General features: G+C 39.1%; 1 protein-coding gene across 1 annotated transcript in view; it reads left to right on the top strand.

Moving 5' to 3' along the window:
* The first annotated feature begins 7,386 nt into the window (after positions 1-7,386).
* Positions 7,387-14,015, top strand: part of LOC125712378 (integrin alpha-E-like) — a 32,166-nt gene continuing 25,537 nt past the window's right edge. The window contains exons 1-5 of the mRNA XM_048982367.1: positions 7,387-7,529; positions 8,754-8,859; positions 8,997-9,082; positions 9,164-9,231; positions 13,691-13,802. Coding sequence (XP_048838324.1) covers positions 7,481-7,529; positions 8,754-8,859; positions 8,997-9,082; positions 9,164-9,231; positions 13,691-13,802 — 421 coding nt within the window. The 5' untranslated portion in view covers positions 7,387-7,480. The remainder of the gene's footprint in view (positions 7,530-8,753; positions 8,860-8,996; positions 9,083-9,163; positions 9,232-13,690; positions 13,803-14,015) is intronic.

The raw sequence follows: 14,015 nt of genomic DNA, 5'->3' as shown, positions 1-14,015 counted from the left end.
GGACTGTGGGGGGGAAAACCGGAGGAAACCCCACGACGACATGGGGAGAACATGCAAACTCCACACACATGTGACCCAGGCGGAGACTCGAACCCAGGTCCCAGAGGTGTGAGGCAACAGTGCTAACCACTGCACCATCATGTCATCCCAGTAGCTAGACCCTCTCAACATAAAACACTTTACCAGACTAAAAGGTTTCAGGATAACTATGATGTTTTCCTCAGACTGGCCCGTCACCCGTCCACCACCTGTGTAATCCCTATATTTTGAGAATATTACTGTAATACTGCCAAAGCCTAGCTTACATACTCTACATACTTCTCCAAAATCAGTCTTTACTGAAAACCAGACTTTGTGTGACTTTTCTCAAAATAATCAAGTTCACCAGATATGTGCTTGTTTTTTCATAAGTTACCCCTAACTATAACTAGGTCTAGGGTTAAATTGATTAAATTCCCTGACAATTTCACTCAGCTCCCCATGATAAATTTTGCTCCCTCACTATGGGACTGTCACTTATGAAAACTGTTGAGCCTCTGGGGCTGCTGAAGTAAATACAATAAAAAAACTATAATTTATAATTGTTAAGATCAGTAATCAGGATTAGTAAATTGTTCCGACATGTCTCTCATTTGTCTGGTATTCATTATCTATTTTTCTCTGTCAGTCATTTTTAGTGCTGTGTGTTTGTTCCTGCTTGTGGTTTGCTGGTGTTCGCTGTAACTGTATTTGCTAGTATTCCCCTGTGTTTAGTTAGTCCTTGTTCCTTTTGGTTTACCCTTTATGCTGCATTTGTTCACCCCTTGCGGTCCTTTGTTTCTGGTTAAATGTTACGCGTTGAGTAAAGTCCCTTTTCCTGTCTGAAAGTTGTGTCATGAATCACCAAGCCTTTCCCGATAGGACAAAAATATTCAGAAAATCTTGCACCCCACAATTTGAGTCCCACTAACCCTAACAATGTTTCAGGGACATTTGAAAAAGATTCATCCAGATTTATATTCTTCACAACACGACTTCAGCCTCCCTTTCCGTCCTCTTCTGTCACCTAGTGGTACTGCTACAAAGATCAAATACAGTAATAAGATCAAACAGAGTTATCCCGAATTTTAGAATTTAATTGTTGACACACCATAGCAATATGTGTTCTCTGCATTTAACCCATAGCAGGGGATAGCTAATTCAGCACCCAGGGAGCAGTACCTTGCTCAGGGTACCTCAGTGGTGCCTTGCTGGTTAGGGATTCAAACCTGCAATCTTCCAATTACAAGTGTGCTTCCCTAACCATTAAGGCACCACTGTCAAGCGTTTTCTGTAGTCCCTTCCCGTTTTCTACTGTATTCGTGGCGTTACTTCAGTTTTAGTGAGATTTGTTGTTAAATTTTAATTATTTTCACAAATTTATGATTAAAAGGTTGAAAATGATTTGTCAAATACTTTCTATATTTTTATATCATTATGCAGACCAGTTAGAATCTTATACACCTGGATCATGTCCCCCCTTAGTCTCCTTTACTCGAGGCTAAACAGATTCAGCTCAGCTAAACTCTCCTCATAAGACATTCCTCTAAGACCAGGAATCATTCTCGTAGCCCTATGTTGCACCCTTTCCACGGCAGCAATGTCTTTTTTAAGGTATGGTGACCAAACCTGCACATAATATTCTAGGTGGGGTCTTACCAAGGAATTATATCATCGTAGCATCACCTCCTCCACCCACCTCCACACATCTAGAGATATAACCCAACATCCTATTGGCCTTTTTTATTGGTTCCCCACACTGGCGAGAATGGGACATGGAGGCATCAACATACACACGAGGTCTTTCAAAAAAAGTGTCCTATCTTTTTCAACTTCAAATTTAATATTTATAGAGTCATTAAGGGGTGGCATGGTGGTGCAGTGGTTAGCACTGTTACCTCACACCTCTGGGACCCGGGTTCAAGTCTCCGCCTGGGTCACATGTGTGTGGAGTTTGCATGTTCTCCCCATGTCATCATGGGGTTTCCTCTGGGTACTCCAGTTTCCCCCCACAGTCCAAAAACGTGCTAATTGCTAGGCTAATTGGAGTTGCTAAATTGCTCATAGGAATGCATGTGTGAGCGTGAATGGTGTGTGAGTGTGCCCTGCGATGGGCTGGCCCCCCATCCTAGGTTGTTCCCTGCCTCGTGCCCATTGCTTCCGAGATAGGCTCTGGACCCCCCGCGACCCAGTAGAATAAGCGGTTTGGAAAATGGATGGATGGATAGAGTCATTAACTATATTCAGGACATTATGGTGACTTGGTCAATTTTTGTTTATTGTTTACTACCAGAAACCTGGCAGTGCTCCTGCTAAGGAATGTGAGTAACATTTGCATTGAGGGAGTTGACAGTGGACACTCTGACAATGGCCTCTCATCTCATAAGAGTTCAACTATTTATGGGTATTCAGCTAAAAAAAAGTGCCCAGAAGTGCTGACATGCACACTGTCTCTACTGCACCACTGACAACTTGTAGTGTTCTTACAAGATGAGGCAAGACTGAAAGCTTTAGTGTACATTATTGACAAGTTGTTAGCAAGTTAGACAGACAAACCATGGCATCCCACGCTGCAGGCTGTGCCTGCGCACTTGCGTGTTGAAGACTGTTGCTATCTTTGGTTGATGTTGGAGGACTCTTAAAGCGTGATTACCGTGAAACCAGTAACCATTTCATCCAGAGCTCTCAAGTCTCACACATTGACCCTCAGACACACATTTCACCCAGGTGACAGGCACACATACCACACCTTTCTCATGCTGAGAAGTAAAGGATAATGCCCACCAAGGTGTCCCTTTATATAGAATTAGCGGACGAGGTGCAGGCAAACTTAGTGGAGTTTTCTGCCAAGTTATTAACTGTCTCAAGCTATACAGAGTTAATAATCACCTACCAGCCAATCATAAAATAGCATTAGTTGTTTCCAGGTAAATTCCAAAATAAATTACATATGATCCCACTGCATGCACATTATTACATGGATGCACTCGCAGATGGAGTGCAGAAAAGGTGGAAGAGGAAGAGCAAAATCTGATAGATGCGGTAGGCAGGGCTCTCAACAGGGTTGCCAGCTCTCACGTATCTGGCGTGACACTCACGCTTATAGACTCTCACACAAGAAATCTTATGGCAAATTTATATTATTCTATTATAAACCTAAAATTACGTACAATGGGGTATTTTGCAAACCCTATAGACTATTTGCAAGGTTGCATACATGTAAATGCATGTGCAGACTATAGTCTCGAATTGAAAATTTCATGCCAGCAGCTGACCAAAGCTGGCAACCCTGTCTCAAGTCTTTTTGCCCTTAATGTAATCTAACTCCAAACTTTTGATGAACAGGCAACGTGCATCAGGAGACACAAATTCTTCAACATCCCATAGGGGGCACGATTGAAGGTTCACACCCAATCAAGTTCTTTATCAAAAGTCTTGCCTGTAATATATATCTAGGTCACATTACCTGGTTCAGTTTATTTGTTATCCTGTAGTCATCCTGACCAGAAATCAATATGGCCGCCAGTGTTGAGGGTCTGCTGCCCAGCTGGAAAGTAATTATATATGTATCGCAGTTATTTTCAATAAAACAGTAATATACATTCATGAAACTATTTATTACTATTGCCTTAATATGGCGATGAAGAAAAAAACGGTCAAACTGTGTTTGTTGTAGTGTGGAGCAACTTGTGAAATGTACGTATCCACTGAGATACAGTACATTGTACGGCTAGAAAGGTGGTTAATGTGAATTATTCAAAACTTAGTTTCAGTCTGGAAGATGTTAATATTCACTGCAAAATCTGATATTATAATGCACAATTATGCGGATTATGACGGTAAACCCATATATATTTTCCTGCAGTCCATCACAGTTAGCTCATTTTAAGGTGACAGAAAGGCATGTAGATTAATGACAGAGAGGATGAGAGTGATAGAGGAGATCCCAGCAAGCTCTTCAGACTTTGACTTGATGAAGATGAGGAAATCATTTTCTGACAGCATGAAAATATGGAGTCGGTAAGTGAAAATAGTTCTACTGGGGGGAGGGTTGAGGAGGAGGAAGAGATGAATCAAAAGTTGACAAAAGCCAATGGATTTAGGTGACACTGTTTCTATTGAGGGAAACTTACATATGCAATCTTGAGGAAATCTTTGGAAGGTACAGTCCATAATTATTTTACTGTAAAACATTTAAATATGAACTAGCAATATGAAAAAAATATGAAACAATAACACTGCTGTAATGTGAAAAAAACAAACTTACTGTATGGTTATGATGTTTACTGAAAGGGGGCAAACTACCCAGCTAACTTGAAATACTGCTTTATACCGGAAGAAGCAAAGTGAGTCACTTCTTGTTCAGTATAATACGGAATTCTTTCTTATGCTGGAGGTGTACACCAATATGTACCCTTCATAAGGCAACGCATAAAATCCAAAATATACAAAAAAAAAACTTATTGCGCAAATGTTGTACTTAGGTGCAAATGAGATAAGAAGTAACATTAAATTATTTTTTACAACTCATTTTCCACTCCTGCTTGTTCAATGGTTAAGAACCTTGGTATTGTGATGACATGTGATTGGGAAAATGTCATCAGGTGGGTGTTTAGCGGTTCAGAGGATTATCGGGGCATTGTTTTAATTGCATGAGAGGCACCTGGAGGAAGTTTTAAGGAGAGAGGACCTTAGTTAGGGGGAGAGACGGTGGAACTGTTTTTCGTGAGGCAGAGATGTTGTTACGCCGCTTAGTTCACAAGAAAGGATGTTTGGGCTGTATTGGATTGACTCTCGGATGGAGTGACCGGCAAGGGACATACGGGAATACTTTGTGTGCGGCATATTGTTTTTGTGTGTGTGTGTGTGTGTGTGACAGAGGGAAGTTCAGTGGGGTATCTACTTTAGTTTAGCGTGGAGAGTGGGTGGTTTGTTGGGGAAAGCTGTATGTATGGAGCATTTAAGTCTAGTAACTGCCCTTTTTAGAGTGACGTTTTGTTGTGCCTTGTGTTACTGAATTGGAGTGGTGATTTATTTGTGAATAATGAAGTGTTAAAGTCTAACCTATGACATCTACAGGCCTTTTGGGGGTGTGCAATACTACGTGATGATGGGTGGTGCCAGTGGCTGGCTTGGTGTTCCATAGGTTGGATAGCAAAACCATATTCCTGCTTACATTCACCTAAACCTGGCATCTTATGAACAGTATATTTTTGTAAAGAATAGAGGAAAGTGTACTTGTTACTGTTTTCTGTGTGTGGGTTTTTTGTGGGGAATCTGGGAACGAATGTTGCCATTGTTGTTGGTAGCCACTTTAATAAGGAAATTTCTTTTACGTTACAGTATCATCCCTAGTGCAAAGCAAAGACTGATTTCACGGGCAGATTAAGAGTACAATAAATATGTCGCGTATGAAACTGTCTCGCGGGTAGTTTGAGACCCCCACCTTGTTTCGCGTGCCGATACGCGGATTGCCGACATGCGCACTGTAGTGCACGTACAATGTGCGCGCCGCCGTGTACGAACCCGGACCACGAAGTGCGCGCCTAACCTTGTAATGTGGGTTAAACAGCTTTTCTTTGACATGGCGGATTAGAAGGAAATCAGTTCTTTTCACATTATCAATCTGAATTAACACACTGCCAAATGTATAAGCCTGTTAAAACGCTAACGTAAGATTTTACTGCGGCACAGTAGATCAGTAATGGGGTTTCTACCTTTTGAAACAAGCCTTGTTGTTTCACAAGTCCAACTTTAAGCCCACACTTATAACATCTGAATTGTGGTATAGCATCAGCACAGCTTGCGCAAAACATGTTATCATTCTGAGTTTCATCAGAGTGGCGAGCAGGCAGGCAGCATTTATCATGTGCTAATGAAGACACATGGGGTGTTACATAACATCTTTCAATTTCAGGAAGTCATCTGGTCAAACAAATTTTAAGAGATTACTTTCAAACCTTTTTGTGTACACAACCGGGCACATTGTAGTCTTTTTGGTTCTGCTGATCGGGTCTGATATGAAAAATGTGGCGAGTTATTTCCTGTGCGGATGTGGTCATGAAAGTCCACACGCAGGAGCATTGCCGTTAGTAACAAATGTTCGATTGCCAAAAAAAAAAAAATCTAAAAATGCTCTACATTAAAAAATACGAAAATGTGAAACTAACCGGACATTATAAAACATTACACTGTAATCACCCACGACATTCCGAAAGTGACTGTCAGTTGTGCACTTGCTTTGCCCACAGCAGCTTTGCCTCTAATCTTGAGATGTGCAGATGAAAAAAACATCTCAAAAAACATTGCGCTATTCTTGAGTGTCTTCCAATAGAAAATACTCGACTATTTCTATCGCGTATTTCAGTTGAACGCATGTATATATCAAACCTGAATATACAGTCAACTGACACGTTTATTAGGAAAACAATGCAAATATCTAACAAGACAATCATTTGGCAGCAAATGATTTTCAATGTCTAAAAACATGCAGGTCAAGAGCCTCAGATAACATCCGAATGTCTAAAGCGCGATCTAACGCAAAAACGCGAAGTTGACTTTGACCACGATTGTTGGTGCCAGGCTGGGCGTTTTGAGTATTCCAGAAACTGATCTCCTGAGAATATCACATGCAAAGGTCTCTAGAGTTTATACAGAATAATACAACAGCTACATGACTAATAATAATAATAAGAACAATAACACGCCAGCCCTTGAGGTGAATGGGCTAGTAGGTGGCCACAATGGACCACACTCCTATAGTTATAGTATAGGACCTGAGACTATACAGTGGGCACAGGCTAACTGATACTTGATGGTTGAAAACTGGAAAAATTCTTAAATTTAGACCTGTAGATGGGTGAGGTCAGAACTTAAAATGAATCAATGGATCCAATTAACCAGCCTTGTGCCAATAGTTTAGATGGTGGTCGTGCTGCAGTGACATGGAGAATGTCTTCTAGGCACGCATTAGGTACCTTAATACCAATCAAGCCACCAAACAAGCCACCTTTGGGATGTGATTTAAGACCATTTTTGGGAGATCTGGCCAATCTGCAGCAATTACATAACACAGTCACCATGAACCTGGATCTCTGAGGAATATCTCCAACATGTTATTGAATCCATGCCTCAAAAATTTTAGCCTGTGTTCAGAGCAGGGGGGTCCTACCCATTATTAGAATGGTATTCTTCTAGAAAAATACGTTCCGGCAGTTGCTCATTTGGGTTTATTCAAAGGAAAAAAAACTCGTCTATTTTACATTATACACATTACGGAAGTTGAAAAATAAAGAAGAATGTGGTTTTCCGACTTGAGCTTTTTTAAAAAAAGAAATCCGTATGACGTGTAATCAAAAGTTGGCCAATAGCAATCTTTAGAGATGTACACCTCCTCCAGCTATGAAATTAAAACGAGGTAAATACGAGAAGCGACAGGAACCAAGGATTTTAATCGCAGAGTATGGGACGCTATATTTTTAAAATGATTCATGGATACATATTGCTCACAGGTATGTACTTATACATAACTATTTTTTAGGACAAACAACCAGTTTATTACCTGTGGCGGGAACTACTCCTTACCTGAAACATGAATATTTTCGTTTCCTGTTGTAGCAATATTATAATTATAACCGTGATAACCTGAGAATTTAAAAATGTACATTATTTCCGTGCATCGGAATACATCTCCTTGCAATCTGACATACTGAAGTTTTATAAAAACGTAGAATTACTATGACCGGTAAATTATACCTTTAATTACCTTTTATCGGATGCTGCTAATTGCATTATGATAATATATTATAATATAGATGTATATTAGGACTTTCAGTGCTATGAAATACTGCTACGAAACCCACAAACACTAAGTTCCTCATTAGTACAAAATTTCTTCAGATTCAGGTCCTCACATCAGGTTGACAATTAATGTAACTCACAATAGGTTTGTAAAAGAGGAAACTCAAATTGGGATAAAAACGAGGAAATGAACCTAACGTAGAAACATGCTTTGAGAAGTATTTTACAAAATCAAACAGTAATCCTTACAGGAACGAAAAGTTGGATTGACTTTGAAATTGTAAAGCATACTAGTGATCTATATGGTTATACATATGTATAAAAAGGCTTGATACATTATAGCTATGTTGCATTATGAAAGCTTTATGAAGCTGTCATGTATGATGCACTATAGATACCTTAATAATGCAGTTCAAAGAATCCTTAATTCTTATACTGACCATTATAATGCAGTTTTATAATGAAGTATTATAATCAGCAGTATAAAGACTTATGACTGTCAATAGAAGATCTTGTAATGCCTTATGAAGGTATCCATAATTCATTATAGATGACAGCTTTAAGGAAAGTGTTACCACATATTCTTTTGGCTTTTGAAAGTAGTCCTAATATCAATATCATTCTTAGGCTAGACTTTTGCATTGATCATTCTTTTGTAGCTCTATTTCCAACCATACTCTCAATTAAAATATTTGTTGTGATGCGAGGAATCATACATTAAGAACACAAACTTTTAATATTCATTTATTATTTTGGGCCGGTAATTTCACCATTGGGGCCTGCTTTCTCAGTATGACATAACTTTAATAAAAATATCTGGTAAATAAAAGTGTAATTTTATTCAGCAATCTGTGTTCAGAATGCGTGCATGCATATTTGCTGCAGGTGTCTGTGGAATGCCATGCTGGTCAATGTTATGTTTTCTGTCAATTTAGTCCTCTCTTCAGTGGTGACCTTCAACATCCACACCACACCTGTGGGTCGCTTTTCCAAAAAAGATGAGAAGCAATTTGGACAAACTATAATTCCATACAAAAATGGGTGACTACAGACTTTTTTATAATGTGTTTTTCTATATTGATTCAGGTATTTCATATGTATTTAAATGTTGTTTTAGTTAATAATATGCATAAACAAATGAAGAGAGAAAAAGATAAATTCTCTTTTGTTCTGCATAGAATTTTGGTTGCCACTTCAAATTCAACAGTCCGAAAACTGCATCATTGCACTCTGGAAAAAAACTGTACTGAATTGACCATTAAAGGTATAGTAGATCTGTAATCTGAGTGATCTTTAACAACATTATTGAATGAAAATTGGGTTACCAAGATGTTTTTTTCTGCAGGGAATGCAACTAAAGGACTCAAGCCCATTGTTTCAGCAGCCAAAAGTCTGAATGGAGATCAGTTTGTGGTACGCAGTTGATTTTATCATTCTATGTTATAATAATTAGTAAATTAAAGTAAATTAAAGAAAAAGATACCTGATCATTTATTAAGATGCTGAAAATATTCAAAATGTAATTTGAGTCACTCAGACTAATCTTGGGCTGGGTGATTTTGAAAAATATTTTATCATGATGATTTGTATTCCATATCAAATGATATTGATAATTATTGCAGTATAATTCCTGTCATTATTTACTTCAAAGCTCCATTTTTGCTTAAAATTCCCTTAGAATTACCCTTAAACAGATTCAGAACAGAAAAAGGAGACAAATTGAATGGACTGCAAAATGGAAATCTAATTTTTATCAATAAATCAAATGAAACTACTCTTTTTTAGTCATAGGGTGTAACCCTAGAAAATACCAAAAGTACATTTTTCTTGCTCAGTTTTTTTCTCATACTGCCTTGTTCGTTCTAAAATTCATATGTAGAAACAAATAAAATATGACAGATGGTTTTGAGTTTTGGGGCGGCATGGTGGTGCAGTGGTTAGCACTGTTGCCTCACACCTCTGGGACCCGGGCTTGAGTCTCCACATGGGTCACATGTGTGTGGAGTTTGCATGTTCTCCCCATGTCGTCGTGGGGTTTCCTCCGGGTACTTCAGTTTCCCCCCACAGTCCAAAAACATGCTGAGGATGATTGGAGTTGCTAAATTGCCAGTAGGTGTGCATGTAAGAGTGAATGGTGTGTGAGTGTGCCCTGCGATGGGCTGGCCCCCCATCCTGGGTTGTTTCCTGCCTTGTGCCCATTGCTTCCGGGATAGGCTCCGGACCCCCCTGCGACCCAGTAGGATAAGCAGTTTGGAAAATGGATGGATGGATGGGTTTTGAGTTTTTCTGTTCATGACAACCATATTGTTTTGCTAGTAGTTATGGAGCATGTGACAAGTATAATGATAAATTATGCCAACAGGCTAAGAGTTTGATGGAATTTGTGTAAAAATGGTGCATTATAAGGATTAAGACAACAATCACAATACTCAAAATATTCAGATTGATTATGATATGAAGGTACATAATCACAATAGGATATTTTATCAATATATTGGCCAGCCCATGGTTGTGCAGTGATTTGCACTATTGCCTCATACCTCTGGGACCTGGGTTCAAACCTCCACTTGGTTTGCATGTCCTCTCTGTGTAATTATGGGGTTTCCGTCTGGTACTCCAGTTTTCCCCCACATTCCAAACACATGCGGAGGTTAATTAGAATTGCTGAATTGCCCCTAGATGTGCTTCTGTGAGTGAATGTTGTGTGAGTGAGTGGTGTGTGAATGAATGGTGTGTGAGTGAATGGTGTGTGAGTGTGCCCTTTAATGGGTTGGTGCCCCATCCTAGGTTGTTCCCTGATGTATGGATACTGCCCAGCCCTATATTAGTCTCTGTTCTTCTGTGTGTTGCTGATCTGTATTTTGTAGCAGTTTTCTACGTAAAAAAAAATCTGCAGTATTGAAATGTATGAAATTGCTAAGTCCGATGCTTCTACAACAGGATGCCGTATATGGAGCTGTGAATAACATACAGACTTATTTAGGTTATGTCTGTTTTACAAGCCACAGTTTCCTCTTCTTTGGTGTCAGATGCTACAGTTTTTCTTATGACTCAGATGACAGCAGGAAACTCTTGTGTGGCTTTCTATATATCGGTGTCTGAGAAATGGTTTGTTAACAGCACCCAATGGAAGGTAATTCGAAGACGGGAATTGCTACCAGGCATAAGTTGACTTACAGGGAAATAATAATGAGCAGGATAGTTTTTAGTAATTTTGTTGTGAAAAATTCTTAATTCAAAATACATTGCTATGGGATATGGGTTAAATTTCTGTTTCCAGCTTGGTGGAAAGTCAACCTTTGCAGCTGGGCCTGTGGTAACTAATACAGCTCTAGGGTTTTTTTATTTTAACTCATTTCAGTTGTGGTCTTACTGGAACATCAACCTTTATCCCAGAAGAATATTAAATAATCTCTATAGTAGTTATTTTGTTAAATTCATTTTAATGTCGACATGATTCCCTCCTGCTGAAAACTAAACCAATTGCATGGTGCTGCAACCACCCTGCAGACTCTAGGGATGGTGTCAGCTGGGTCATGGGACTGTTTTGTACCAAACATGAGAGGTTGAAGTCACATTGTTATTATGTGGGCTAAGTGGGTAGAGAACACATTGAAATGTGTTTCCCGCAGACTTGTTGTAGCTAAAGTGGCACGATGTATGTTATAAATCAACGGTCTTGCGATCAGTATGATGTGCAAACTCTCAGAAGAGCCTTGCTTTAGAGAAGAGTTTTGCACCAGTTACAGGTGTCACACATATTGTGGTTTGGGTGACTATATCAGATAAGATATTGTGAGGGAAGAAGACTTTTGACGTTGTACATTTGATCTAAAAGGCAGGGAATTAGAGGTTTTACAGTTTGGCTATTGAAACAAGATAGATTCAAGAGAGCAGTAGGATCAAACCTAAAAGAACAAGATAAACCTTTAACCCCTGATCAATGACAAATATCCCCTAATATTGCTCAACTTAGGAAGTGTGATAGAGATGTATTCCCAAGTTGCAAAAGCCACTGAAGTTGGTCTCATGTATTACAAACTCCCATCTGACTTTTATAAGACCTCTCTAAAATTCTCCAGAAAGTACTGTGGCCAAAATTGTGGAAACACTTCCAGTTTTTAGAGATTGCAGAACTTTATTCCAGTTACTTATTTAATCATCCAATGTATGATATTTATAAATAGTCTTTGTTTGTTTATAAACATTACGGCCAATATACTTGCTGTAATTTGCTTATCCTGGAGCCATCCACCCAGTCAGTTGCTCAGGTCTTCCTGGTTCCCTGTTTCTAGCATGATGTATGCGTGGCCCAGGTTGAGGTGTTCTGTCACAAACATAGTTTTATGGAGGCCGATGAATGTTTTTTTTAACAGTAAGCCACGTCTGGGTTGTGACAGAGTGCCTCCCAAAGCACGGCTGGAGGCCTTGCCAGTTATTGACATTCCCTTTGAATGTTTGGGAATGAATATTGTAGGTACTGTAGCATGTAGATGTTGGAATTTGTTAGTAACAAATTCGATACCCTGAGGTCTTACCTCTAAAGAACATTAAGGCTAAAGCAATATGTTTTTCTTTTGTCCACCTTTTTCCTGGGAATGTTTACAAAAGAGATTCTAAAGCATAGAGGGTCTAAATTTACCTCCTTATTTGCTTATTGAGATGTCCCTCAATTGTCAACAGGTTGTCCCCTGTTCTGCTTGTGCATGGCCATGAAGTACTGGGTCCCCTCACCTCTTAAAAGATTCTAGAGAGGGAAGTTAATTTGAGTGAATCATAAGTTAGTGTTGTCAACTATGTATTTAAAATTGCAGAAGTGACACCGGCTTGAGAGAAGTGAGAGTGTCTCAATGATTTACGTCATTTAGCCACTCAGGATCAGACAAAATGGTTGGTATGGTAAGAACCAGCGTAAACTCCTGGGTAAGTGGCAAAGGCCAGTTGGGGCACCCATATCAGAGAGTTGACAATGATGAAGCAGTTATTTGAGCAGTACCTACCGGTCTCAGAGCAAACCCAGCATTGACACCAATGATCACCTGCCACTTTAATGGCAAGAACAGAAACTAAGTCTTTGTGATCCCGAGCTTGTTAAATGTAAAGTGGAATTCTTGGCAGTTCTGTTTTGAGACCTGACTAAGTTTCAGGGACAAATAACATGAACATGTTTGATGTTTTGCCAGAAATTTTATGCAAATAGCTCTCTGTTAAAATGACCTTTAGCTCTTTCGACTTCCTATTACCGTTTCCTGGTGTTTCATTGGTCAGGATCTCATAGATAACAAAGAATAGACTTTAGAAGACCTATATGTTGAACCATCTCTTTCTATTCCCTCATTCCGCATTCTCATTTCCCTGGGCAACAAAGCTAAGACCAGATTGGTAGATTCCCATTTCTTTTTTCTGAAAGTTGTCTTGGTTATCTTCTTTTTTTCTTCCCAGCAGACTTGTTATTAATTAATTCACAAACTGAAACTGCATCACTTTGCTTCCGGTCGATGTGACCACAGTAATCATTGGGGATAACAAGGAACAGGCAAATTTGGTTATTTTGGAAGGCTTTATGATAATGATAACAGTGGCCTACAGTTGAGATGGGTACTCATGTCTGGGATTTAGTCAGCATAGCATTGAAAATGTAAGAAAGAGATGGATGCAGAATGGTAATAGTAAGAATCGAAGGAAGGTGAATAATAAAGTCTTTATGACTGTTCTGATAAAACAACAAACCATCAACCAGAAGCCAGTCATCACTCAATCATATGCCAGCAACCACCCTGCAATTAGACATCAGGAACTTGTCTTTCAGAAAGTAATTGCATATGAAAAGCCAAACTTTTTATAGATGTCCGGTGTTATCTTCTCTCATTAGATTTGCCAGCAAGTCAGAAGGCGTCAGTCAGAGGATGAGGACTTGAATGGAGAGTGTAACCTTATGTCCGACCCATTAACAGTAGAAGTGACCTTGCCTCCCGCAGCTCGAGGTAAGCAAACGAACTGGAAACATGAATTGTCACAATTTTTAAAGATTTTTTAAAATAGAAATTATAATTCACCATTTGTCCATTGACATATATGCACATACTGTGCCTACATTTATATGGACTCAAGATTCACATATATCAAATAAAAGATTCAAGATTCCTTTATTTGTCACATATGTAGTTATACAAGTATGTAGTGAAATGTATAAAAGT

Source organism: Brienomyrus brachyistius, chromosome 17 (assembly GCF_023856365.1).
Source record: "Brienomyrus brachyistius isolate T26 chromosome 17, BBRACH_0.4, whole genome shotgun sequence".
Taxonomy (NCBI): domain Eukaryota; kingdom Metazoa; phylum Chordata; class Actinopteri; order Osteoglossiformes; family Mormyridae; genus Brienomyrus; species Brienomyrus brachyistius.
Note: the sequence above shows the minus strand (reverse complement) of the source record. Positions and strands in the feature narration are given on the sequence as shown.